Source organism: Oryza brachyantha, chromosome 2 (genome assembly GCF_000231095.2).
Source record: "Oryza brachyantha chromosome 2, ObraRS2, whole genome shotgun sequence".
Lineage (NCBI taxonomy): Eukaryota > Viridiplantae > Streptophyta > Magnoliopsida > Poales > Poaceae > Oryza > Oryza brachyantha.
In genome coordinates, this window is record NC_023164.2 from 18,996,300 (window position 1) to 19,022,597 (window position 26,298).

General features: G+C 42.8%; 5 protein-coding genes across 7 annotated transcripts; 1 reads left to right on the forward strand and 4 right to left on the reverse strand.

Moving 5' to 3' along the window:
* Positions 1–1,569: 1,569 nt before the first annotated feature.
* Positions 1,570–4,670, reverse strand: LOC102703840 (alcohol dehydrogenase-like 6). Its single transcript, XM_006647514.3, has 10 exons — positions 4,531–4,670; positions 4,299–4,435; positions 4,155–4,201; positions 3,745–4,067; positions 3,488–3,570; positions 3,329–3,404; positions 3,191–3,252; positions 2,707–2,802; positions 2,450–2,611; positions 1,570–2,096 (listed from the first exon to the last, which is right to left on the reverse strand). The coding sequence occupies exons 1-10, from the start codon at positions 4,568–4,570 to the stop codon at positions 1,980–1,982; spliced, it is 1,143 nt and encodes a 380-aa protein (XP_006647577.1). The 5' UTR covers positions 4,571–4,670; the 3' UTR covers positions 1,570–1,979.
* A 3,134-nt stretch (positions 4,671–7,804) lies between these two features.
* On the reverse strand, positions 7,805–12,696 carry LOC102720212. Its single transcript, XM_006648806.3, has 10 exons — positions 12,391–12,696; positions 11,321–11,561; positions 11,138–11,221; positions 10,885–11,054; positions 10,320–10,462; positions 10,054–10,231; positions 9,357–9,954; positions 9,050–9,162; positions 8,691–8,934; positions 7,805–8,355 (listed from the first exon to the last, which is right to left on the reverse strand). The coding sequence occupies exons 1-10, from the start codon at positions 12,579–12,581 to the stop codon at positions 8,128–8,130; spliced, it is 2,190 nt and encodes a 729-aa protein (XP_006648869.1). The 5' UTR covers positions 12,582–12,696; the 3' UTR covers positions 7,805–8,127.
* Positions 12,697–15,807: 3,111 nt separating this feature from the next.
* LOC102704121 lies at positions 15,808–18,614 on the forward strand. 2 transcript variants are annotated; one of them, XM_006647515.3, is made up of 6 exons: positions 15,808–15,960; positions 16,088–16,158; positions 17,391–17,439; positions 17,523–17,629; positions 17,861–17,940; positions 18,017–18,614. In XM_006647515.3, exons 1-6 carry the CDS (start codon positions 15,912–15,914, stop codon positions 18,297–18,299), a joined length of 639 nt encoding a protein of 212 aa, XP_006647578.1. In that variant the 5' UTR covers positions 15,808–15,911; the 3' UTR covers positions 18,300–18,614. The 2 variants fall into 2 exon arrangements, with proteins under 2 accessions (XP_006647578.1, XP_006647579.1); XM_006647516.3 differs by having other exon boundaries at positions 15,828–15,960; positions 17,354–17,439; positions 18,017–18,613.
* A 132-nt stretch (positions 18,615–18,746) lies between these two features.
* On the reverse strand, positions 18,747–21,321 carry LOC102720772. Of its 2 annotated transcripts, none has more exons than XM_006648808.3 (6): positions 21,175–21,321; positions 20,864–21,023; positions 20,286–20,589; positions 19,972–20,130; positions 19,689–19,870; positions 18,747–19,209 (listed from the first exon to the last, which is right to left on the reverse strand). In XM_006648808.3, the coding sequence occupies exons 1-6, from the start codon at positions 21,218–21,220 to the stop codon at positions 19,116–19,118; spliced, it is 945 nt and encodes a 314-aa protein (XP_006648871.1). In that variant the 5' UTR covers positions 21,221–21,321; the 3' UTR covers positions 18,747–19,115. The 2 variants fall into 2 exon arrangements, with proteins under 2 accessions (XP_006648871.1, XP_015689018.1); XM_015833532.2 differs by having other exon boundaries at positions 18,748–19,209; positions 21,127–21,185.
* A 2,523-nt stretch (positions 21,322–23,844) lies between these two features.
* LOC102721054 (uncharacterized protein At1g65710-like) lies at positions 23,845–26,139 on the reverse strand. Its single transcript, XM_040521109.1, has 2 exons — positions 25,146–26,139; positions 23,845–25,049 (listed from the first exon to the last, which is right to left on the reverse strand). The coding sequence occupies exons 1-2, from the start codon at positions 26,094–26,096 to the stop codon at positions 24,138–24,140; spliced, it is 1,863 nt and encodes a 620-aa protein (XP_040377043.1). The 5' UTR covers positions 26,097–26,139; the 3' UTR covers positions 23,845–24,137.
* Between the last annotated feature and the right edge of the window lie 159 nt (positions 26,140–26,298).

Genomic DNA, 26,298 nt, shown 5'->3' on the forward strand with positions numbered 1-26,298 from the left:
GACATAAAATCCAATCTCACTTTTTTTTTCATTCTCTCACTACTCCACATCAGCTTATAGTCAACTTATAGACTACTATTATACTTACTCTAAGAATAAGTGTATTAGCTATAAACATACTATATATATGATTGAATGTCTATTAGAGGAGAAAACTGAGGATAGAGAGATTGAGTGGTTGTTTAGATACAGGGATTTTTTCAGTCCCTTATCACATCGAATGTTTGGACGTTAATTAGGAGTATTAAATATAGACTGATAACAAAATCAATTGCATAATAAAGTCTATTTCATTAGACAAATTTTTAAGTTAATTAATCCATGATTAACAAATATTTACTGTAGCATTACATTCGCTAATCATGGACTAATTAGGCTCAATAGATTCGTTTCGCGAAATAGTCCGGAGTATGGGGTGGGTTTTAAAAGTCAGAGGGAAACAAACACGGTCTGAGTATGCCACTAAATAGTAGTCAGCTACATGCGAGCTCCAATAAGATGAGACCTGCTGCTAATGCATGTAATAGGTTAATATAAAATTGAAAACCTATTTCAGTCGTGAGATGATTATTTTAGAAAAATGAGGTGATGAATTCTTATAGTAAAACTTTTTTAATTAGAAACTATACACGAAGAGCTCTGCGGTAGTAATGGAGTACGGACTACGGAGGTGTAGATCAGCTCATCATCCATGGCCCTCCTTGATTGAGCTTCTTTTTATTTCACTTCTACTTCACCAAAAATAGGCAGGAAAAGAGAAGGTGGCGCGCTGTCGGTTAAGGCCACGATCCATGCGATACTCCCGCAGTTAAGGTTCGCTCGAGTGTGACTGGGCTATAATGTCTTCGTGTTCGCCATCTCTACCTGTTTCGAGCAATTTGGGGTGTTCAGCGTTCAGACTGCACGGTCTTCGTGTTCTTACCAAACAGCGCAGCAAGTGAAAAGTCTGGGACCACGATAGTGGAATCATATCGTTGCTGTTACTCTTTATTCGGATGTTAAAAGAGCGGGTTTTCGCTCAGCAACATTAATCACAAATGTCCGGGCGTGTTCGTCCAGTGTCAGTGGCAACCAATTGCAACCGGAGCTAGTGCCTACAGAGGCGGCGCGAGACGGATCTGCGCACCGTGACCGCGTCAAGGCGACCTGCCGTTTGCGCGCTCGGCTCTCAGCTGGTCAGCCCACCTGTTGCCTGTCCGGCTTACAGGGAGACGCAGGTTTGCCGAAGGACTCGACCGCTTATCATTTATCAAATGGATCGATTGATACGAGTTTTGCCCGCAAGAGCGGCGACCGTTGGCGAACGTGTGCCGGTTGCCGACATCTCGTCGTCGAAAAACGTCCTAGGACGCTACGCACGAGAGGTGTCATCGGGGATAGATGTGCCGGCAACCTACGCTCGATCCAAGCTTCTGGGCGGCACGCTTCTGTGATCGTTTTCAGCGAAGACGACAAAGGCACCTCATAGAGGCACAAACGGCTCGTTCAGATTGGAGAAAACTTGCACGTACGACAATATTTTTCTGAATAAACTTTGTTAAGCAGTGAGAAAATAATGAAAGTCCGATGAAAACCATGATAAGAAGTGAGTACCTTAATTGTCTTTTAGCTGTCCTTCAGTTCTCCATGATTCATTTCAACCAAGAAACTCTGAAAGGGGAAAAATCTTGGCATATACATGGATCATTACAAATTCATTTAGCAAGATAAATAGCATGAATAATAATTCTTGGGACAGGAACATATTTAGATTCGAGGAGCACGTGAGCATACGTTTGTGATCTAGACAACATCGAAACTTCCAAGGTGGAAAGCTACCACATAATGATGTTATAACTTCGATTTGCTGATGAAAACTTGAGTCAGGACTGATAAAGTAAAAAAAATGTATAGATTCCTCCTTATAGTATAGCCAGGGTAACCAGATCTTTGAGGGAAAAAAATGTAAAAATTTGATGACACTTAAGTGTCCAATCCTGTCACTGAGGCATGTGAACCACACATCGCAAACACCTGTTTTCTAGCATCAGTTCAAATGCCTTGTTGATGTCACTGAATGGCATATCGTGTGTCACAAGGCCATCAACTTGGATTTCCTGAAAACGTGATATAAAAGTCAATGCATTTTTAAGATTCTTGCTTCCCAAACAATATTTGATATCAGAAGAAGTATTCAACCTATATATTGGAAAGAAAAACAATACTTTTGTTGTGTGTCACCTTAACTAAATATATTGCTATGTGATCAGACCAAAAATCCAACATGCCATCACGCATATAAATGTAATGTATTATGTTCACTTGCAATAACTGCTTCACACTACAGTAAAGGGTAATTCATTCACACCATTGCAAAATGATGGAGCTTGGCTTCTTAATTTAGAATTTTTTAACTGGAAATATAATTTAGCTTTATCAGGATGTTCCCCGCAACACATTGTTTCCATACCTTGTTTGCATACTTGTCCACTAACAAAGGAAGATCAGATTTTGGTTTCCATCCTCCAAACAAAGACCCCTTCAATGTTCTTCCAGATAGAAGTAGCGCATAATGAGCAGAAACCTCTGGCTTTGCTTTTGGTACACCAAGAGTTACAGTCAGTCCCCATCCCTGAGAACAAACATAACAGAAGATAATACATCTGGGCAGAATAAGTGAAATTGTATGGCACACGATTAGTACAAATGGGAAGGAACAACAATTACATCAGAACATGATTGCAGTGCAGTCGACACCACTCCTGTATCACCGACGCACTCAAAAGAGTAATCTGCACCTCCATTGGTCAGCCGCTTCACCACCTGAAATTATGTAAATAGATTATTTATGTTGTGCATATTAGGCTAGGAGCAAGATTATAGAAAACTATCCATTCTACTACAGGAGCTATCGACTTTTTTCTGAAAACTTGGGTCATGAAATAAGTGACTATAAGAGCGTACAGGCAAAAGAATGCATTTGAAATCTGTCTCAACCGTGTCATGTTCCAATCCTAAAATTAACTCCTGGACAAATGGCTTCTAAGGTCTTGTTTTATTTTATCATGGTTATATTCTAGTTCATGTGTATGATTTAGCACAACAGTTTGTTTGTGTAAAAGGAGTGCCAACAAAAACTATGCAGTTTTGATAAAATTGTAGATGGTGAGTGATCAGCAGTTTAGTTTTCTCAGCAAACATAAGGACGTACCTGCTGAACAGGTTCATTCAGGTTTTCCGGATTAATAAAATCTGTGATGCCAAAAGCTTTCCCTGTGCCATGAATAAAGTACGTTAGTACATGGGAAGAGCTCATGATTGAAGTTTACAGATTGAAATTGCAACATACCCTTTGCTTGCTTTTCAGGATTAGTATCAACACCTATAATTATAGAAGCCCCGCGCAGCTTAGCACCTTGAGCAACCTAAGTCAGAAGATATGGTTATAAATATTATATTTCCTAGTATGTTTTCATTAACTAATACCATAGCCTCTATACAAACTTACAGAAAGTCCTACGGTTCCAAGACCAAATATAACCACAGTCGACCCCTCTGAGATATCAGCAACCTTCCATGCTGCACCAAGTCCTAGTGAAACACAACAATGAATAAAAGCACAATCAGATTCAGTCAAAGCGTGTAACCATGCAGAACATAAAGCAGCACACAAATTCTTTCATCAGGTAAACCAAGCATAATCTGCAGAAAAAGCAAGGAAGCTAAGGTAAAAACACTGAGGCCATCTGAATCCTTAAAATTTACCCGCAGATACACCACAGCTCAACAAGCATATCCTGTCCATCGGCACGGTTGGGCTGACCTTCACCGCACAACCGGAATGCACAACCGTGTACTCGCTGAAACTTGACACTGCACAGTAATGGTACACGGGTTTCCCCCTGATCGAGAAGCGGGTCCTCTGATCGCTGTGCATGACACCCTTCCTCTCCAGGCCGAGCTTCTGGCACATGTTGCTCTTCCCTGAAACGCAGTGCTTGCAGCTCATGCACTCTCCGATGAAGACGGTGAGCACGTGGTCTCCCACTTTGAACTCGGTCACTCCTTCACCGACACTCTCAACGACTCTACACATCAGAGCGTCCCATTGTCAGCATTCTGAGCAACTTGAGAGACATAGCGCCAACAGAAAGAGACTAGATCAGCGTACAGACCCGGAAGCTTCGTGCCCGAAAATTCTGGGGAACAGATCGGGCTGGGCCTGCGTTTGGGAGAAGGCATAATCGACGAGCGCGTCAGGAGGATCAGACTGGATGCTAGTAGGTATGGAGAAGCGGAAGCTGCAAAAGTTGGCGTACCGTGGACTGCCACTGGGTGACGTCGCTGCGGCAGATGGAGGTGGAGACGACCCTGACGCGGATCTCCATGGCCTCCGGCGACGCCACCTCCACCTCCTCCATCACCAGCGCCCGCCCCGGCGCCCACGCCACCGCCGCTGCACGCGGGCACCCACCGAATCACACCACAACGGTCCACGGAACCACGTAACGACACAGGCCGGGAGGGGACTCTGGCGAGGCGGGCTCGTACCTCGGCAGGTGATGGCCGCCGGAGACGAAGCTCCGGCCATTCCGGCAGACTCGCGCACCGGCTGCCTCCTTCCTGGGCGGAGGTGGGTACGGACGGACGGTGGAGAAGTCAAACCGTCGTACTGCTCCTTGAACCCTTGATGGCTGATGCGCTCCCAAATTTGGTGCTGGCGGTGTTTAGATAGCAAAATGTTTTGGGGAAGAGGTCACATCGAACGTTTGACCGGATATCGAAAGGAATTTTGGTCACGAATAAAAAACGAATTTTACAGCTCGACTGGAAACCGCGAGACGAATTTTTTGAGCATAATTAAGTCGTCATTAGCATATGTTGGTTACTGTAGCATTTATAGCTAATTATGAACTAATTAGGCTCAAAAGATTCGTCTCAAGATTTCTTTCTTAACTGTGCAATTAATTTTTAATTCATCTATATTTAATACTTATTTAGATGTTCAAAATTTTGATGTGATGTTAAAAAAAAAGAGTTAGAAACTAAACAAGGCTTCGTAGGAAGCCAGTAAGGGTTAGGTAATACGAGTACTACCTACCACCACTGGGCCACTACCTACCACAGGTCCACAGTTGGTCGTTGCTACCCGCCAGCGATGGGTTCTCGCGAGGAGCGAAGCTAGGATTCGTGATGGAAGCAAAATTGACTAGTGTGACAGTGCACTTAAGAGGTCTTTTACCGTGTTCCATCCACCTTACCACCATGGAGGTAACAGTGCACTTAAATCTTAGGGTGTGTTTAGATCTTACTGAGTTTTTTTAAGTCTCCGTCACATCAAATGTTTAAACATCAATTAAAAGTATTAAATATAGACTATTAATAAAACTTACCTCATACTCTGAACTATTTCGGAAGACGAATCTATTAAGCCTGATTAGTCCATGATTGGCGAATGTGATACTATAGTAAACATTTGCTAATCATGGATTAATTAGGCTTAAAAAATTTGTCTAATAAAATAGTCTTTATTTATGCGATTAGTTTTATTATCAGTCTATATTTAATATTTCTAATTAACGTCCAAACATCCGACGTGACAAGGGATTTAAAAAAGTCCATGATCCAAACAACCACTTACTCCGTATTAGGCATTGGTTGACCAAGGATAGTTTTGGGTTCAAAGAAAAATGCTGCTAGCATGGAAACGCCTAATAAATTAGTAAAGCATAAAGTGGGCATACCAGGAAATTTAACTTTTTACCACTCTTTCAAAACAGATTTGCCACTCGCTGTCTATGATATGTGGACTCTCATGAGTCTATAATATGTGGGTCCAATAACAAATCTATTATGATAAAAAGTTAATGCCCCTTTTAAATCATATAATGAGTTAAACAATTTTTAAAATATCACGTACGCCACCGACATATTTGATCAAAGGGACTTGTTTAGCTTTTTATGGAAAAAAACTAAATGATATATTTGTAAATGAAAAATAGTTTGTGGATAAAAATATTATAAACACATTCTTAGCGATCTAAAAGTTGAGGCTGAAAATAATCTTCGATGACAAAAATCAAATCAACTTCAAATTTAAGATTGAAAATTCAAATTTTGACTCATAGGGGTTATAAACCGACAAACCTTGGCTAGGCTCCGAGAATAATTCATTTTTAAATTAGTTATCAACCGTAGTAGGGATTAGGTAATAATTTATTTTTTGTCCACAAAACTTTAAATCATGGCTGATGTAGACAGATTACAAATTTCATATTTGAAGTTTTGCATAATATGCTGTAGAATTCAACATGAAAGGCTAGATTTAGAAGTCCGCAAATATTTAAAATCTGGACAATCTGTTATTTTTTAAAATAGAAATAACGATTGAATTTCAAATTCAAAAGTAGTTCAAAAGTTATCACTACACCAACAGCTCCATTTAATGAATTTAAGCAAATTTCCACTCCCCATATTTTGGCTTACCCTTATGCTTATGTTTATAAGCAATGTTTTTTAATTCTTAACCGTGTTGATTTTGGGGTTTTTTTTCATCGAAGTTTATTTCCAGCATTGCTTTTTAGATCGCTAAAAATATGCATATAAAATTTTTATCATAAACTATTTTTTGTTTGCAAATATATCGTTTGGCTTTTTCCGTGAAACACCCAAACAATCACTCCTTCATGTAGTCTAAAATTGTCTAGCCGGTGGGCACAAGATACACATACATAAAGTCATGATACACATGCATAAAGCCCAATTTTTTAGCCCAGGTATGATCTAAAGTCCATTATTTTAGCTCATTACCCCTCTTGTGTAGTATATACATAAGTAAAAACTGAAATCCTAATCCTCGGTACCTCCCTAGCCGTCACCAACCACAATCCCCAACCAAGTCAACCATCGGTAGGCCCCAACCATCGTGGCGATCTCCCTTAATTGCCCCTAGCCAGTGACCCCAATGCTCTTACCCCATCCCCAACCCGGCGACCACACCCTCCCCCGTCAGCGACCCCGTCACCCTCACCCCCTACTTGGCGGTCTCACCCCTTCCCAATGCCCTTACCCTCTCTCAATGGTGATCCCAGACTGACGCACTTACCTGGTGGCTAACCCAGGCCGGTCCCAGGCCAGCGTAGCACCCAATGGCGACCCTAAGCCCTCTACCTCATCCCAGCGGTGACCTTACCTTAGCTCGATAGCATCCCCAGGCCATCGACCTCACTCATAATTTGAAGCATTGACCCAATTTCGAGGGCATCGGTATCCATTTGGGGCCTGAGTTGGGGCACAATTTCATCCCAAATTCAATTTTGGGCTTGGGGGCAAAAATTAGGGTCGGGGCTAAGCCCGTTCTTACCCAACCTAGCCCCAACCGGCCTCGTTACCAACCCTAATCCTCCATATCATAGACAACTATATTTTATTAATATATATCAACTCTACATTCTTCTTTAAGCATACAAGTCTTATATCCCCATTTGAAGTAAAGAGAATCCTCATTTGTAGTAAGGCCAGAAAACTTTAAATTTGAAGTTTTTCTCTTCCCATATGGATGATAACTAAGAATAGAAGATGGAAAAGGTGTTTTCCCGTATGGATGATAGCTAAGAATACAAGATGTGTTAGAGGAACTGATGAACCACACATATTTTACCCTCCATGCTGTATTTTATAGAGAAAGTATGAAATGAATGAGCTGCTAGACATACTTTTAGAAATTACAGCAAAGTAGTGGTAAAAAACATAGCAGCACCTGCTTTTTTTCACTCAGATTAGTACTGAAGGAGGCATCATAAATTCATAACCACTGCAATGATGCTAACTTATAAAAATTCCTTCCCTTCTCGTACTGATTATGAGCATGTTTATCACTCGGATTCCAGAATTAATTTATCACTCGGGATTGTTCACAGAACTCCCAGGAACTTATATGCACAGCAAAGAGTTACACAATCACTCATATTTGTACACTCATAGCAAGGACTTTGTGCATTGATTAGTATTATGGTTAGCTTGATAAGTAAGAATATCTCTATAATGACTACAAGAGGGTTCGGAACATGCACAGGTTATCTGGTCAGGTAAAAATCAGAAACGGGGAAAATTGTGAGCTCTTCGTTTGCAACAGCACGGAGCAAGTGATCATCGTTTTTTCTTGTTTTCGTTAGGTTTGATCATCTGAACAGGAGCGGCTGGAATGCGTGCCCACCACTCTCTAATCCGCCGGCGGAACTTTTCAGTGTTCTGTTTCCTTAGCGGCATCTCTCTTGTGTACACCTCCAGGACTGCAATCAGGAGAACATGCCTCCAGGGTACAAAGACAAGAAATGCAGCTGCAGCAAGAAGTGCCACCGCAACCATTTCTGTTGTCTGAGTGGACCAAGAAAAAAGAGAGAAATTAGCATTTGGTGGATTAATCTCTTGTACATTTCAAAACCACTTCATTTCACAATGGTGTTTCAGCAGCCAGAACTTCAGGAACAACTACCAAAACAGTTCATGTCTGATGAATCAAACCGATAATTCATTGCCGAATTGTGTCAAAACATACAAGAAAAAGTAACTATAGGAAGTGTTAGGCATGTCAAGACTTGAGATTGTTCATCCATAGGTTTATTTATGAACTATGAGGTCGAAAGGTTATGTATCTTAGATGGAAAAAAATAACCAAAGGAAAGCAAATATATTAAACAATATAGACAAACCTTTGGAACAGCTGCAAACAAGACGGCTCTGAACTTGAGAAGAACAATATTTATAGCCTGTAGAGCTTCTTCCAACTTGGATATAGCATCCTGCAAGGTTAAGATTTGCTCAACAGTGTTTTTCCTTGGAGGAGTTCTGACTTCAAGCACTCCCAATAATTGTTCCCTTCCATTGTACTTATGCCAGAGCATAACAACAGCAAAAACCAAAAGGAATATGGGCAAGATGTAAGCAATAAATCCCCTACATAACAAAAAGGAATATGTTAAGCGATGAGATATTTTTAAGCATACTTGCCAAGAGCGATGAGATATTTTTAAGCATACTTGCCAAGATCCAAAATTCACAAAGAAATTACCTTTGAATAACATACAGGGTAAAAGCTAAGAACAGAAATGATTTGAGAGGATCTTCCCACTTGGTCAGAGAGTAGATAAGTTTCACTACTTGAATGAATGGGAAAAGTAACTCCTGGGAATATAGGCACAATCCATCAGAACTCGAATCACAACTAAGGTGTATCAGTAAACATCTGGGTGACATTTAAGTTCATGAAAATACACCAGATAACTAGTAAAAACATGCTACTTTTCTTCGTGCACTCCAAAAAACTGTTCAATCGCAAACCAATAAGAACAATTTAAGTTCAATTATCACCGACACACCTGCATGAGGGCAAGATTTGCATCCACACCTTCCACCTTTACTTGATCTATAGTTGCACGTGCTGCTTCTATTCTCTCAGAGTAACAAATTGACTCTTTCAAAGCAGCCTCTAGAGATTTTGTTACACCAAAGCAAACAGCACAAAAGCTTATCTCACTTTGGGCTTCATCTTTCCTCTTCAGTAATATAAATCCCATCCTAGAGAGAGAATACAATGAGAATGGTAATGAATGATTCTGTAGCCTGTTGTCAACTGGTGACTCAGTTGCCAAATGACTCATCGAAGTGTCCAACAGTTGAAAGTAGTTATCATATAATGCTTTCAAGACCATGTCTCCTTTTGGAAGTTTTTCTGCTAAGCTAAAAGTGAGAGTTGTCTTAAAGTGAGAAGGAGAAATATGAAAAGCTTCTTTCACAGCAGAGTATCTCAAGATGCCCAGGATAGCTTTTGATAGTGCTTCCGCTTTCGGAACATCTTCAAGATTGAACTTCCTGATGAATCTATTCACCTGCAATACTTCACGAATGATTGCTAACCAATAGTCTCTTCGTGAGGGACCGCCTAATTCAGGGAAGTCAAAACAAATTGGCTCTGTTCTGCAGATAATTTATTGTTAGGTTTAATGGCGAGCCATTTAAGTATAATAAGTACTCAGCAAAACAGAAATGAGTCCCACTGGCCCTTTCAATACTTACAAAGTGCTCGACTTGTACATCACAGCCTTATCAAACAGGCGAACACCTAATGGTCCAGTAAAATCACGCTTGATAACCTGATCAGAATCTGTTGCTAAATCATACTTAACTGTCTTGTCACCATAACCCACTCTGATACTCTGAAAGTAAAGAGCATGAGTTGTAAGAATTAATCTTCCTGCGAAAAAGAATGGAAACATTAATATCTTGCCAAAGTGAAGCATGGTTGCAAATTGTGAGGTCAAATGCAAATTCAACCAATTCACCTGGCCATGCTGATATTCCAATATGTTGAAATACAGGATGAATAGGCCTGTCTCCATCCATAGCTAAGATGCATTCCCCAGAATCAAGATGAAAAGTTGAAGCAAGTGGTGACTGCATCATACCTTTGATAGATCTGAATACCCTGCATGTAAGAATAGCAATAATGCCTCTTTTAGTTTCAGTTATTGACTTGATCACAATCATAGATTTAAAGCAGAAGAATTACCAAAGATCTCGAACCCCCCCTTCCCCATGTATCTCACAATAACTATCCAAGAATCAAGAGATACATGCAACATTCACCAGTTTTGCCCAACCAGCAGTTCAATTATCTGTAGTAAATGGCCAGCTATGTTCCTAAAAGAAGATCCATTCTACAATAGAACGCCTACCACTGTGCAAATTCCATATGCAGTGTTAGAACTTGGTTAGTTCAACTAAATACCATCACTATTTCAACCCCAGCGATTACAAGATAACTATGCACAGATTCAGAAGACACTAACAAACAGACCAGAAAATGAACTTCGAGACCTCAATAACCTAATAAGCTATATTCCTTACTTGTCTAAGCTTTTGATATACTTGTCAAACACGAAGAAGTGCAATCGTCCACCAGACGAGCATGTGAGTGCATCAAACAGATTGTGGACAGTAACCAAGTCAGCTATGATAGGGCATGAAGGTGCAATTTGTGCAAAAGCACCTAAACCAACTGTTTTCTTGTCATTTACCTGAAAATGAACAGCAATTGATCATGTGTATGCACGCTGAAGAATTATAAAGTAAAGAGATGTAGTTCACAAACAGAACTAACTTGAACTGCCAATCTTGTGGAATTTGCATAAAAAATTGATCCCTCATCCTCATCTTCAATCTCAGTAGTACGCAAACCAGAATGCTGACCATCATAGCACATTAGAATGATTACTAAATATCACTCATACATTCTGAATTTTTTACACAAAATGCAGATTTGGCAATATTAAATGCTTCTCACATTTTCTAGTAATTCATCCTCAGAAACGGCACCTGGGGTTTCCCATGCTAGCATCATATCAAACATTAAACGGCAAAGATTCTTATCAGCCAAATGATCTGGACATGTAGTCACTTCATGAAGAACTTTGTGGCAGCAGTACTCTAAAAACTCCTTTGCATATGTATTGGACTCCTTAACACTATCTGGGAAATCAGCTTCAAAGTTTTGCTGCAATGTTTCAGTTGCAACAGCAAGAACCCTGAAAATGTTAATTTCAGGAAGCTAAGCACTTTAACTTCAATTTAGTGTCTTCAGGAGAAATGAGTTTGAAGTTTGCCAGACATAACAACAAAACTACGATTAAAATGATATAAGAATGGCCAAATAGAGCAGAAACAGCATCATGTTAATGTATTTAAAAAATTAAAGATAAATCTTACTACAGCAGTAAGCTGTGGAAGTTGATACGCTTATGGCAAGCTTATGATGCTCACAACTCCCCTTAACAAAATGATTGCCTAGTAAGGGTCTAAGGGGCATTATGTATCTACGGATTCCATGCTCTGTTGCACTCACATTGGCAAAGTGTCCAGAAATAACAAGCTAATATTGCCCTCCCCATTTCCAGCAGTATCAATGTTGATCCTAAATAGTACGCCAGTGCACCGAATCAAATATATCCATCTTGAGCATAGACGATAGATGAAACAAGTAACGGCCAGAATACAACTATAGAAACACGATGTTCTACTGGCGAACTATATCAACTGCCTAATAAGCAAGGATGGATTATGGCGCTGAGCAACATACACTGGATTAGCATCCGTTTGGTAAAAATAAGGTTGAGTTTGGGTGTTATACAATCTCCGACAGCCAAGTGCTATTTTAGCGTGATCATGCGAGAGAAATGCAACCCACACCAATCGAAGGCACCAAAATCGGTCGAGCTAACCCTTGCCGTCGTTGCCGATGAGCAAAAGCAAACAGTTAAAAAAGTATCCCCTCCACTAAATGGATTGAATCAACTTCCATCACCAAACCCCCGAGTGGACTAGGGTAGCAGATTCGTGGCCCGGGGAGCCTCATACCTGGAGCAGCGGGAGACGACGGAGTTGGCGATGGAGGAGAGCTGAGGGATGCTCCGGTCGGCTGCCTCGCCGTCGGCTGAGCCCGCGGCGGCGGATGAAGCGGTTAGCGCCGCGGCCCCCCGGCGGCTGGAGAGCTGGGCGAGGAAGGTGCGGATGGGCTTCTCCCGCATCCACGTCTCCACGATCCCCATGGCCGCTCTCGCGCTCGGCTTGCTTCGACTGGAAGCCTCCGCTCCGGGGGGCTTTTCAGCCGGCAGCGGCAGGCAGGCAGACTCGTGTTATTTCCGCCCGCCGCTTCGTTCCGTCCGTGCCGTTTTGCTGGTCAGTTCCCCGTGCGGAGAGAAGAGACGAGCATTATTGGTTAAACTGCAACGGAAAGACTGCAGAACGGGTGTCCGTCCGAACGGGAGGAATTATTGAGCCGCTGGCGCCGCGTGGTCCGTTGCCGCCGTTGCTCTCTCCTGCGCTCGCGTCACAGGGCGTCCTTCCCTGTGCACCCGTGACACTCCGCTCCCCATGTGTTGCTTGCCGGCGTCGTCCCCTCCATGCTCCCCCAGGCTGCCGGGCCACCGTCCTCCTCTTCCATTGGAGACTCAGGTGACTAGCAGTTCTTCATAGGAAAGCCATATATTTTTTTCTGTTGTTGGTTCTTTCTTTGTTTGTTTCTTTCTTATTCACTTTGATTCGATGTATCCGAGGTAGAGTTCTTTCTCCACCTAGAACGTTTCTTTGACTGCCCTGCGTTGTGATTTTTGACTACATTAAATCATGTGTTCCCTCTCTGCTTTCTTGGATTCATCAATATGGATGTGTTGATGGCTTGATTTTGTTTTCTTTTATATTTTGGTGATTTCTTGTTCTTGCCTTGCCCTACGTGGCTGAAGCGTTGTCACATCGCTACGATTCCTTTGTTGTTCTCTTCCTTCTTATCAATAACTCGGTCAGAAAACCATATGATACTGCCTGGTACCACCTGATATCATGTGGTACATACATCCTTCGAGTTGCCCTTTGTCGTGCGGCGCCATGATACCAAATAATGTCAACTGGTATTATCTAGTGCCACATGATACCAGTTGGTATTATCTAGTATCATACAAGTGGTATCATATGATACCAGTTGGTATCATCCGGTATCACACCGGTAGATATCATGTGATACCACTTAGTACCTAATGAATATTGTATTTGATACTGGATGATAGCGTAACTTTTAGTATCACCTGACACTTGTTGATACTAAATGGTATCATGTGATAAACTTATTAACATATGATATATGTTTATACTATCTAGTGATACCTGTTGATACTCACTGATACCATATGATATTACATATCACTAGGCTCAGCTAGCCACTAGCATCAACTCGTTCCTGTACGGTACATGCAAGACCATCGCCGGCGGCAGCAGGCTCATTGGCGTGACGTTCTGCATCGACGCGCTTAGCTCGACCTCCTTAGGACCAACGCGACGAGCACCAAGTTCAAGATAGACGGCATGCTCCCGAACGATGACGATAACGCCGCGACGCAGTGCCTCCGGCCATGCCAAGCAGCGTACGATGGCATACTGCAAGCTCAGCCCATCGTCGGCGCCGCGGTAAAGGGCGGTCTACATAATCTATACAGTAAGAATGGTATTCCGTCCGCTAGCAGTCCTCAGACTGCAATGGGTATGGCCGTATGGATTCGCCGGTTAACTCTGGTTCCCGTGAGGCCATGACACGAGGCCTGAGGCCATGCACAATGCATGGAGGAGCCTTGTCTTCCACATAGGACTGAGCCACTCAAAGGGAACTATTCCCACAGTGCAGCACATGGTTTCAGGTGGGACCGAAACTTTTTTATTTCCCTGTTGCTGTGCACTCCCCTCTCTCCGTCGCACTCTCTCTCTGTCCCCTCTTCTATCTCTCTCTCTCTGGCGCGGGGAGGCGGCAGACAAAGCGCGTGGGCGGCGGATCGATTCAGGCCGCGGCGGACGGAGCTCGGCGGCGGCCGACGGACTGAGCCGATGGGGGCGGATCTCTCCAGGCTGTCTCCGGCGATCGGCGCGGCGGCGCGTCGGCACAACGGCACCTCCCCTCGGAGCAGCGGCACATCCCCTCGGCGACCTGTGGCGGAGCTCGGCGGCAGAGCGACGGATCTGGGCCGTCGAGCTCCGAGCGACCTCGGCAGCGGATCTGGCCGTGACCTAGGCGGCGGACGATGGCCGTGACTTCGGCGACGACGGACACAGCCCGGACGACGGATCTGGGCCACCCAGCTCCGGGCGACCACGGCGGCGCTAGGGGTGGGCGATGGGCGACGGCCGTGACCTCGGCTGCGACGAACACGGCCCGGGTGGCGACCGACAACCTCGACGGGCGACAGCCGCGGCGCGGGCGACGAATCGACCTTGGCGGCCTGTTTCCTCCGTCCCACCTTCTGACGCTCGTCTGACAAGGCTCCGATACCTTCTGCAAGCTGCGCGCTGCTCTATGAGGAGACGGTGTATGGCCAGCTGTCATGTGTGCGCCGACGTGGTGGGTTGTGGCTACTCGCCACGTCGGCGCACTGTGCATGACCTGAGGGCCGTTTTGCGGACCATTCTAGTTTTCGCCGCTACAAACGGTGGTCATTTTTGGCTGTTTGTAGAGAAAAATTAAAATGGTTTATTTATAGATAAAAATATTTTATAAATAATATATATATATGATATAAAAACCATGACTAAACAGTAAAGTAATAAAACATCAAAATGTAACAATATGGCTAATGTATAAGCGTATAAATAAAAGCAAAAAAGATGGAGCGGTATATATCTATGGCTAATGTAATAATACGTTGATATAAGATCTGTATGATGTAAGTAAATAGTAAATTCCTCGGTTTGGCAAATCTTAAATAATTGTCCTCCATCTTTTCGCTTTTGTTTATGTTTATAAGCCAAAATTTAAATTTTTAATCTTAGTTTGGAGTTAATTTTTGGATTTTTTTATCAAAATTTATTTTTTAGTTTTAACTTTTAGATCATTAAGAATACATATATATATTAATTTTACACAAAATATTTTTATTTGTAAATATATAGTTTGATTTTTTTTTCTAGACCAAATCTTGCTATGAGGAACCGCGAAGAGGTGCCTCTCCTTTACGATGAGTTTTATTTTTCGTAGATTTTTTTAGATAATTGGTATCAAAAAAAATCTCAAATTTACCTATGGAGGTGAGCGCGTGCCGCGTGGCTGGTTTGCGTGTGCGTTTGTGTTTAAAACAACAAGCAAAATAGTATAATTTTAGTTTTTTTCCAAGAAAACAGTTTCAGGCTTCAAGATGGGCTATGGCCCATCTAGACTTTGGAGACTCCACAGCTTGAGTTTTGAGCAGATCATTCCGGCCTGCTTACGCAAAATCCCATCTTACCAGGCACCACCCCAACACGGCCACACGAGGCAATCTCGAACTCTCGAAGCTTCTATCCCGGAGCTAGGGTTAGGGTCTCCGAGCCTCCGACCTTGCGATTCCTCCCCGTCGGCAGCCATGTCCGGGCGCGAGGTCCGCGAGTACACTAACCTCAGCGATCCGAAAGGTTTTGCGATTGCGGCGCATATCCTTCCATCTTCTCCGGCTGTTCTCTCCCTTTGGGTGTTCTCTACGATTTTCTTTCTTTCTTTTTTTTTTTTCATTTTCAATACCACCGGTTTTGTTCTCTACAGATAGGAAGTGGGGGAAGGGGAAGGACAAGATTGATGATGAGGATATCACCTTCCAGCGCATGGTTGCAAAGGTTAGACCAGATCGTATTGCTACCCTCCGCTACAGCTTGCTGCGTTATTTTAGATGCCCGTTCTAGCGTTTTCTTGTTTAATGCAAACGTGCGTTATTTAGATGCTCGTTTCCAGCGTTTTCTCGTTTAATGCAAACGTGTTAAAGATTACGCGTATGTATATCGGTGAAATATGCTGGTGCATTTGTAGGTACCTTAATTATATTTTTATGGGTTTTTTTAGTGTATTTCCGAGCTAATTAGTGATATTTGATGGCAATTTTTGGGTCGAGTGCTTCAATCTCACCATCTTGATTTTGAATAGACGCTTAGCTTTGGTGCAAATGGTGTCAATTTGGCATAATATATGTTGTGCTCTGGTGGACTATTGTGTACTTTACCCATGTTGCTTGTTGCAGAATAGTAATCTCAATTCAGCCTTTTCTTTTCAACTCAGCTCCTTCAGCTCGATTCAGTTTTCACTACCCTGAGCGCTGAATAATCTAGCTAAATTGTACAAAAGCAATCTTCAAGATTGAAAAATATGGTTCCATCATTTGCCCTTCAGCCTATAAGCATAAGCGAACATTTGAATTTTAGAACTTAATTTTGAGGGTTTTTTCGTCGTAATTTGTTTTCCATCGTTTGCTTTTAAATCACTAAGGACATTATATAAAAGTTTTATCTATAAATTATTTTTTTGATTGCTAATAAGCCAATAAGCATTATGGCTTATAATAAGCATAAGTGAGACGACGAGGTTAATGGTTATAGTAGAAAGTTAGTTCATAAACACCATAACCGGTTGGAAATAATTGAATTGCTAGTTTTGAACTAAAATATTGTATTCATATTATCTTGTTTTTTACCCCCTGAATTTGAGCTGCTCACAAGTTATGACCCATGTCCATTAGTCCTTTTGGGGGCATCTTACTTGTGCTTAATCAGCATCAGGGGATACTGCTGATTTCTATGTCATGAGGTGATAGGAATATAGGATGGAAGGTTGCCTCTGCTTGTTTTTATGAAGATGATTTATATATTGAACTGTGGGAGCAATAGCACTTAAATTGTTTAATGTCATGGGAAATTGAAATTATTTACTTTTTTTCATGGGCGATTGAAATGATTTATGGTTTGTTTCGAAGGCCTGTTTTCTTACTCAGTCCTTCCAGTGGGCATCTGTGTGCAATGTTCTTATAACATGCCCTGACAGGGATTTTGGCTCTCTACTTGGCGGTTGATAATGACAGATGCAGGAGGTTGCTGGTGAGCGTGGAGGCTACCTTCATGGGCGAGGAGGTATTTCATGCTCTCGGTTTTTGTATGAATTCCTGTAATTTTCTCATTAACTTTGTTTTATGTATTCCCTTGATGTTTTTCAGCATTGGACAGTGATGATTTGTTGTACCTAAAAGAGCAAATGGAAGCTGAGGAAGATGCGGAGCGGCTTCTTCGCCGTACTGAGAAGCGTGCATTTGCTGCATTTAAGATATCCTCTTTTTTAAGGTTATATAGCTTTTGTTTTAGTACAGTTTCATTAAAATAAAAGAAATATTCGCTCAATATGATCAAAGCAGTCTTTTTATGTCAAAAAATTGCAAGTTTCACATATTTAGCTAATTTCCTTTCACAGTTTGGAATAGCAGTATAGCCTGATATAAATAGGCAACATGTGTTTCTAATTTTCAATATATGGTACTCTCTTTAACTCTGACATCACAAAGCAGCAATTTTGGCTGATTCTACACCTGTTGTTCCTGTGGCTCTCCGAGTTGAACCTAAACCTAAAAGTGATATCAGGTAAGCCGTGTGTGGCAAAAGTTTTATTTCCATCTACAGTCCTTATTCTTATGTCGGGGACATTTTGTCTGGACAGGCAACAGGATCTCTTGAAGAATATTGTCGGGATCAAACCAAAACGGCCAAAAGTTAGCAGCCCTTCGCAACCAGCAGATAGCGATAAACCTAAGCACAACACAGAAGATACCGTCAAAGAATCATCATCCCAGAGTCCATCAGGATCTAGGAAGGAATCATCTCCGGGAGTTGCCAGTTTTGGGCAGCCTTTGTTGAAACCAGTTGAAACGAGCGAGGCCAAGCCAACGAATGCAACTGGAAGCCTGCTTGGTTTGGCCTACGAAAGTTCTGATGAAGAATGATCATTGGTGGAGGGAAAGCAGAACGTTGTGTAGATTGTATATTAGGTGTTGTGCATCACTTGCTGCCTTGCTGGAGTACATGTTTTGTACCTGGATTTGTTGAAAAGATGCTTAACGTTGTTTTTAACATTTTTCATATCTAGACTAAAGGTTCAAATCCACAAGCTTCTAGCACTCATTTTGTTTCGATTGAACACATTCCAGTTTTCCAACCAATGTACAGTTAACCCCTCCCCAACAAAATATAGTAGTATTAGTTTATGCATGGAAAGTTGAGCACGATTACACTGTGGCCCTTTTCTATTGATTATGATTATTGGATTTTCATCTGCGAGCTTCACGAGCAACTAACAATTGTGTTTTATGTAAACTTTCTATTTAAAATTTTCATGGAGTATCTTTTAGAACTTTTCAACTATGTAGTAATTCATTCTTTTATACCCTCATCAAATAACTATCACAAAAACCAGATAATGCATCAATTTCAACTATCTACTCTCAAACGGGGCAATATGTTCTGGTGTTCTTCCGACGATATGAGGCAAGAATTTGTAATGGCATATCAAGACAGCCCGCAGAACAAAACTACTGGTCCCGTCAATAACTAAAATTATTATGATCGCCCCATGGATACTGGATACTCACATATATATCTTCTCAGTAAAGTGACGGAATGAATTAGACCATAGTTCGGCAGCATAGAGAACTTTACAATTTGCTTCAGTCTCATAAATGGTCAAAGGAGGAGCAGAATATAAATTTGCCCCATGCTCACAAATTCATAGCAGCAAGTTTCTTCTAGCCATAACAAGACATTCACAGCTTTCTCCAAAAGTTTCTGATCCCATTAGCAAAAGATTTCAGGCTCCCAAAAATACTTTTCTCTGGCTCAGGCTTGAGGTTCTCTTCTCTGTATGAGAACAGATAAAAGGATACAGAAGTTATTAACCAAGACATCCAACATTAACATCAAACAAAAGAACTGAAATACTCAACATATTGTACTAAACAATTTGACCACGAGTGCACCTCCAAAAAGTATTCTAACAATCCAATTCACATAATGAAGCATTTTCCATGGTTGCTATCTAACTAGCGGAAACAGGGATGCACTGTCCTATCTGATCTATGGAATCAAAATACTAAGTCCAAGGCTATATAAAGTAGTCATTCTGAGAACATCTGCCAATGGAACTAGAATGAGTTGATTTGAAATCGCTGGTTGATGCAAGGAATAATCCTCCATCCAAGTAACCAAGTAGTTGATCATACAAAAGAACTGAATAGTGCAAATATAACTAGTTAAATTCTAATAGTGATTAGCAAATCACTTGACAGTATGTTTGGCTTCAACATCCAAATAAATATATACAATTTAATAAGTAATACCTGTCTAGTATGTTTGACTTGATCATCTTATCACCTTCAATTTGATTCGATGCAGTTGGTTCAATGGCATCCTTGAAACTTTCTGTACTATTCAGTACTAACCTGTTACCTTTGCTTTCTCCTAGTCCTTGGTCACATGGACCTGATTTAGTATCTAGTCCTAATGATATAGAATCTTCATTCTGCATACACACACAATTACTCTGAGAAAAATGGCTACATAATCTTGTCTCAGCACAAAACAATAAACTTGGGGGACATTTTGAGTTCATAACATTAGAACCTTAATGCCACCACTTTCTGTTTGACGTGATAACATTGATTCATTTGAGATCTTTAAATTATCTGCAGCGTGCATATCTTGTTTGACAGCTTCTGTTTCTCCAGTGTAATCAGTAGAACCTGATGTCATCTGCGGTTCTTCTAATCTCAATGTTTCAGCCTGAACAACCACATATTAGGGAAATGAAAATTAAGGTCATCGGTAGCATGTAAGATGGTTGAATAGTGTTTTCAATTGCAGGCTTGCAGCACATAAGTCACACAAAAGTTCCTGAAAGGCTTGGCAACATAAAGGCAAAACAGGGAGAAACAAACCTTATCAATGATTTCAGTGCTAGTAGCAGAAACTTTCTGGGAGAGGTGAAGATCATCTGTATCATGGTTTACACTAAAGCTTTCAGACTTAAAGTTGGCATTTCCATTGTCATCCTTGGGCTTCAAATCCTCGGAAAATTCACTCGAGTCAGGCAGCTGAGCTTCCTTTGACATATCCAATGGTAACTGTGTCTGATTATACTCAAGTTCCTGAAATATCTCCCTCACTGTGTAGTGAGACCCTCCAACATGTTGACGAACAGTTGTCATATTAGGGAATTTACCATCATTTGATGCCTTATATCTGCACTAGATAGAACCATACAAAGAAGATTGAACTATTAGACTCTTGTGCCTCACTGCATTTCACCCATCTATTCCGTGTCAGTATGTGCAATCACCACAGAATACATAGGTCCAGTTACATTTCACTTATTGGTTTCTAATTCAAAGTTCCAAGTAGTGAAATGGTAAAGCACGCTCTCCTTAAATGCAAAGCCGTCAATAAATCTCCTAACTCAAATAGGCACAAAATAAGCCAAAATTCATAGATAGATACTAAGGATAAAGCCACCTACTCCTCAATAAATTTCTCTATTTTAACCCTTCTCTCCTGCTTGGTAATCCTCTTCGACCCCTTGGGAGCCTCCTGAGCAGGTAGAGGCGCGGCGGCATGCGACTTCCCTCGGCAAGTACGATGGCACGACCGCGCGATCGTGCTAGAGACGCCCGCAATCACTGGAAAACAGGAAACGCAAATTACGAACAACGAATCAGCACCGCAGCCACCTCCAAGGGAACAGGAATCAAGCACGGCTATGCGCCGCCGGCGGTAACCCACTACAGAGTACAGATGCAGACAATCCATTCGGAGGCCCGTTTCACTCACCCCGCTTGGAGGCGGCGGGGGAGGAGAGGCGCGCGGAAGCCTGCATCGGGGAGGGCAATGGCGGATTGGGCGGGGGATTGGGGTCTTAGGGTTTCATGGGTGGTTTTGACTCGACGAGGTTTTAGCGCGGTGGACTGGTGGGGAAGCCGCAGCGGGGGAAGAGGGGGGCGGTGTTCTCGGTGGCTTTGGGCCGATCTCGGCCTAGGTAAATCCAGCAAAATGCTTGTTTCGTCTCGATTTAGTGGGCCATCTCGCCACACAAGTACGCCTAAGGAAACACTTTGCTCCATTTTTATTTTTTATATTTATTTTAAAAGATTTATAATAGTATATTTCTGTTCAAAGTATTTCATATATAATTATCTCTAGGGAAAATTTGGAGAAAGTATTTAATATATATACACCGAACGTTCTGGCTGACGTAAAACCGTTTGGGGAGATCGACCGAGCTAGACTTTTATAACGAGTTCACTTCACACTGTACTAGAGGTCGTGTTTTGGTTACCCAATGACTGCCATCCGGTAGATTAACGTAATGAACGAAGCATATTTGCAGGTAGCCTCTTTCCAACTAAAAAGCATTGTTTCCAAGGACGTTAAAGAGATCACCAAAAAAATCCATTTGCATCGTCCATCACTTAAAAAATCCACCTATGTCCCCTTCGTCTTTAAGGTTGTAAAAAGAAAAGATCAAATAGCATATTTACAAACAGAACATGATTTGTAAATAAAACTTTAATATACAAGTTATAACAATATAAAAACCAAAGCTGAAAAATAAACTTCGTTGAAAAACCTTAAAATCAACTCAAAAAATAAAGTTACAAAATCAAATTTTGGGTTATAATTATAATCCAAAGCCAAAAAACAGGGGCGACTTGCCGCCAACTATCATCTGCCACATCGTAAAAAATCCTCGAGTGTATAGATCTATAAATACTTCAAACAAAAAATATTTTTCATAAATATTTTAATTAGTAAATAAAATTCACTTTGTTTTTTTATGTATGGGATGAATTTCCACCCTATCTTTTCGCTCATAGTTATGTTATGGTTATAAGCAAAAATTTGGATTCTCAACCTTTAATTTGTATTTGATTTTGGGGTTTTCACTGTAGTTTATTTTTCAGCCTTAACTTTTATATCACTAAAAATATGTTCTAACAAGTTTTATTTGTAAATTATTTTTTGGTATATCAAACAAGCATACTCGCTTTGCCTTTTTTTGTACACCATTGATTTTTGAGTCTATATTTGGGTGTTTATCTTATTCAAAAATTTTATATAGTTATAAACCATTTTATTACGTCTGATTTATTATAAAAGAGGCTTTAAGAATAACTTATAATTTTGTATAATTTATGAATGAAAAATAATTTATAAATAAAACTTTTATATGCTTGTTTTTATCGATATAAAAGCAAAAAAACGGAAAACTAATTCTAATAATGAAACCCCAAAATTAAGGTTTAAAAATTATTTTTTGTTGAAAAAAGGTGAAGTGCTTTCATTGAACGATGTGCAAGATGAAACTTAAACAGCATATTAAAAGAAAATGGTCGAAAATAAACTTAAAACCTAAAATGAAGGTTAAAATTTATTAAGAAAACAGTTAAGTGAACTCAAGACCTCCCGCTTACTAAACGGGTGCTCTAACCAACTGAGCTACGAAAGCATCTTAATTTTTAATTTTTGCAAAGCTTTTTTAATACAACTATACATGCCCTGTTAATTGCCTTGTCAAATGATTTATGCAGTCGCGAGAACCAATGATTATTCGTTTAGTAAACCAACCCGGAATTTGGTATTTTGAAATAAGCCAATGTGATTGATGACAATAAAATTTATAACAATATATTATTCTTTATTTGTTAATAAGTCATTTTACTTGTTCTTCTAAAAAGTATAAAGATGAGGTTTAAAGGCTATATGCACAACTATTTTCCTACTCGGCTCCTAGAAGCGCCTATATTATGGTATGCTGGGACTTGGGAGTAGATATAGGTTTACAATGGGCGCGTTGCAGAGTAAGGGGTTGTTTGATTTCATAAGTCCTAAGACTAAAAAGTACTAAAACATAAGTTTCTTTTAGTCCTATCATGTTTATTTGGAGGGACTAAAGGGGACTAAAAACTTATTAAATGACACTCAATAGTACACATCACACACACAGTTATATGTCTAAAGTAGTAGAGTAGGTGTACTATAGGTCTTTAGTCCCTTTTAGCACCTCCCCTAAGGACTTGTGGACCTAGATAGTTATAGTCTCTTTTAGTCCCTCCTGTTAGGTATTTTAGAGGCTAAAAGAGACTAAAGTGAAGGGATTTATAAATTAGTCCCTCCAAACAAACAGCCCCTAAGGTTGGAAGTGGTGCTAAATAGCACACGCTAAACGAGAAATGTCATTAGCATATGATTAATTAAGTATTGAGTATTATAAACTTGAAAATGGATTAATCTGATTTTTTTAAACAACTTTCATATAAACTTTTTTAGCAATATATGCATCATTTAACAGTTTGAAAACGTGCGCGTGAAAATCAAGGAAAACATTAGCCGGCTCATGTCTTTGCGAACGCGCTCAATAAATCTCACCTAGTTAAAACAAAACGGTTGAAAATTCTCTTTGTAAGAATGGAAAATGTATCTAATATATTATGATCTAGAAGAACCTGGTAATTAACTAGTAGAAGTCTAGAATTACATGTGAAATCAATGTGACAAAATTTCAAAAGTGCAGCCTAACACAGTGTACATTGCCAATGTCACACGATGATTACATCTGAACAACGTATCACCAAACCAAAATAATCGGCCACAATACACTGAAGCGGCAATCCATCTTGCCACTGACTAGCAACACAATCTACCAAATCAACAGCAAATGAAATCATCCTGAGCAGTGATCAGTGATCACAAATGCTGCAACCTAACAGCAGCATAACAAGAAAAAATTTACTTCGTTACGAGATCGCCGAGACGGCACGAACGCCCGACCGGCCACTGACCAGGCTGCCGCCGCCGCCGCCGCTGCTACGATGAGCACTGCGTCCACGACGAGCGTTGTTGCTGTTGCCACCAGAGCTGCCGGCACGTGACCGGACGCTGGGATCCGGCTGCGCGGACCTCTGCTTGCTGCTCTGCCGGGAGCGGTTGAGCGGGCTGCGCGCGCCGCTGCGGCTGCTGCCCTGCTCGACGACCTCGTCGCCGTTGTTCGTCGACCGCGAGGCGCTCCACGTCCGGTCCGTGGACTCCACTGAGTTAGGCTCCCACGACGGCGTCCACGGGTTGCCGGAGACGCTGTTGCTCCCGGCGGACTCCTGCGGTTCGGTCTCGCCGTGGATGTCCCGCACCGCGGAGACGTACCTCTTGTGCACGCTCGGCTCCGCGAGGTCGTCCATGCCGCCGAGTGGCGCGTTGACCGAGCCCTTGTCGTTGGCGGAGCGGCTGGGCTCGCAGGCGCGGCTCTCCGACGACGAGGAGGAGTTGAGGTCGGCCACGGCCTCGACGATGGAGCATGCCTTGGAGACGCAGGCTGGGAGCGAGAAGTTCGGCAGCGTCGCGGCGGTGGCGGCCACGGAGGTGTTCTGTTGCTGGTGGTAGCTCTGGATGTCCTCGAGGAGCTGGGTGGCGTACGAGTTGGGGTTCTGGTCGAAGTCGCGCGACGCCCGCCGCGACCGGCAGCCTGGCCCGGTGGCCTTCGTGCTGAGGCTCTCGGCTACGACGCTGGCCGTGCGCGTCGCCGTCATCTTAGACGAGGGCACTTTCGTCTCTGACGCCGCAACGGTGGCTGTCTCCTCCGCGAGCTTCGGCTTCTCCTTTGCACGCTCCGTTAACTTCTGGGGAGCGGCGGCGAGGGCGTTTTCCGAAGATTTCTGGATTCATCCGAGGAATTTGAGATAAGAGGGGGTTGTGGGGGGAGTTGAGGCAAAAGCTGGCATAGAAAAATTGCAACTTTGTGTGATTGTTACCTTGTGGGGATTGCCATTGTTGTTGTGGAGCGAGTTCTCGTCGATCTCCGCCATCGGGCTACGCCTGTACGGTGATTGCTCGGCTTTCCTTGACGAGCTCCGGCTCAGCGAAGGCGTCTGCCCCGCCGTCACCTGCCCACCTCCAGCATTCTCGTTCCCTACTGCAGCGGCCCTCGCAGGCGAGCCTGCTCTCGGAGACGCGCACCTCTTGCCGGACGCGGCTGCAGGCGACGCCGCGCGCGCCTTCTCCCTCGGCGGGACGGACACCATCTTCCCCGGCTGCTGTCTCGCCCGCTCTCCGCCTCCTCCGCCGGAACCAACAGGAGCTGCTGCAGAGGATGAGCCCTCCGCACGCCGCCCAGGCGATCGGCTCGCCCTACGGCTGCCGCTGCCGCTCCTTTCCCGACTACCAGATCGCTTCCGCTGCGGCGATCCACGGTGGGGCGACGCCCTGGACACCGCGCCACCCTGCCTCTCCCAATCGCGCTCCTCGTCCCCACAGCCACCGCCCCCGGCCCTCCTCTCCTGATCAAAGTCGTAGCTCCTTTTCGACCTCCGGTGGCCGCCCCCCGTCTCGCTCGACGCCGCCCTCCCGGACGAGCTCCGGCTCAGCCGCCCGCACTGGATGAGGATCGCGTCCACCTCCTCCTTGGTGCAGCTCGACGTCCGCACCGGCATGATTGGCAACACCACCGGTCTCGCCTCTCCGCCCGGCCGCTTCTTCTCCTCTACATTTACAAGCCCCGACTTAGTCTTCACGACGAACACCGCCTTCTTGTCGGGCGCGGGCTCCACCGCCTTGCCCACCCTCTTCGATTGCGGCGTCTTCTTGCCCTTGCCGTCGGCGACCACCACGGCGATCTTGCCCGGCTTTTTCTTCGACTTGGGAGAGGTGGCCTCCGCACTGGACAGTGGCTTCTCCTTCTTCTTCTTGCTAAAGCAGAGGCCCATGCTGGAGATGTTTCGGTTGGTAGATGAGTGGAGAATTGGGAAGAAGAGGAGGAGGAGGAAGAGGAAGAGGAAGATTGAGCTGGAGTGCGAGGAAGTGGTATTTATGCTGCGCTTGGGGAGAAGTGGATTAGGGAATTAACTATGTTTAAATGCTTTGTGCTTTGTGCTTAGCGGCTGCGTGCTGCGTGCATGGGCGTGGCTG

Bases quoted from the DNA above. Each gene is read 5' to 3' on its own strand.
- LOC102703840 (XM_006647514.3), bottom strand. From the start codon at position 4,570: ATGGCCGGAGCTTCGTCTCCGGCGGCCATCACCTGCCGAG. The intron at 4,202-4,298 runs GTACGCCAACTT...TCCCAAACGCAG, and splicing joins TCACCCAGTGGCAGTCCACG to GCCCAGCCCGATCTGTTCCC. The intron at 2,097-2,449 runs GTATGGAAACAA...TCACGTTTTCAG, and splicing joins TGGACAAGTATGCAAACAAG to GAAATCCAAGTTGATGGCCT.
- LOC102720212 (XM_006648806.3), bottom strand. From the start codon at position 12,581: ATGGGGATCGTGGAGACGTGGATGCGGGAGAAGCCCATCCGCACCTTC. The intron at 10,463-10,884 runs GTAAGGAATATA...TCTTACATGCAG, and splicing joins TATATCAAAAGCTTAGACAA to GGTATTCAGATCTATCAAAG. The intron at 9,955-10,053 runs GTAAGTATTGAA...AATTATCTGCAG, and splicing joins ATGTACAAGTCGAGCACTTT to AACAGAGCCAATTTGTTTTG.
- LOC102704121 (XM_006647515.3), top strand. From the start codon at position 15,912: ATGTCCGGGCGCGAGGTCCGCGAGTACACTAACCTCAGCGATCCGAAA. The intron at 17,440-17,522 runs GTATTTCATGCT...GATGTTTTTCAG, and splicing joins CTACCTTCATGGGCGAGGAG to CATTGGACAGTGATGATTTG. The intron at 17,630-17,860 runs ATATCCTCTTTT...CTCTGACATCAC, and splicing joins GTGCATTTGCTGCATTTAAG to AAAGCAGCAATTTTGGCTGA.
- LOC102720772 (XM_006648808.3), bottom strand. From the start codon at position 21,220: ATGCAGGCTTCCGCGCGCCTCTCCTCCCCCGCCGCCTCCAAGCGGG. The intron at 19,871-19,971 runs GTTCTAATGTTA...GTGTGTATGCAG, and splicing joins CAGAAAGTGGTGGCATTAAG to AATGAAGATTCTATATCATT. The intron at 19,210-19,688 runs GTATTACTTATT...GTTCTCATACAG, and splicing joins AAGTCAAACATACTAGACAG to AGAAGAGAACCTCAAGCCTG.
- LOC102721054 (XM_040521109.1), bottom strand. From the start codon at position 26,096: ATGGGCCTCTGCTTTAGCAAGAAGAAGAAGGAGAAGCCACTGTCCAGT. The intron at 25,050-25,145 runs GTAACAATCACA...GGATGAATCCAG, and splicing joins ACAATGGCAATCCCCACAAG to AAATCTTCGGAAAACGCCCT.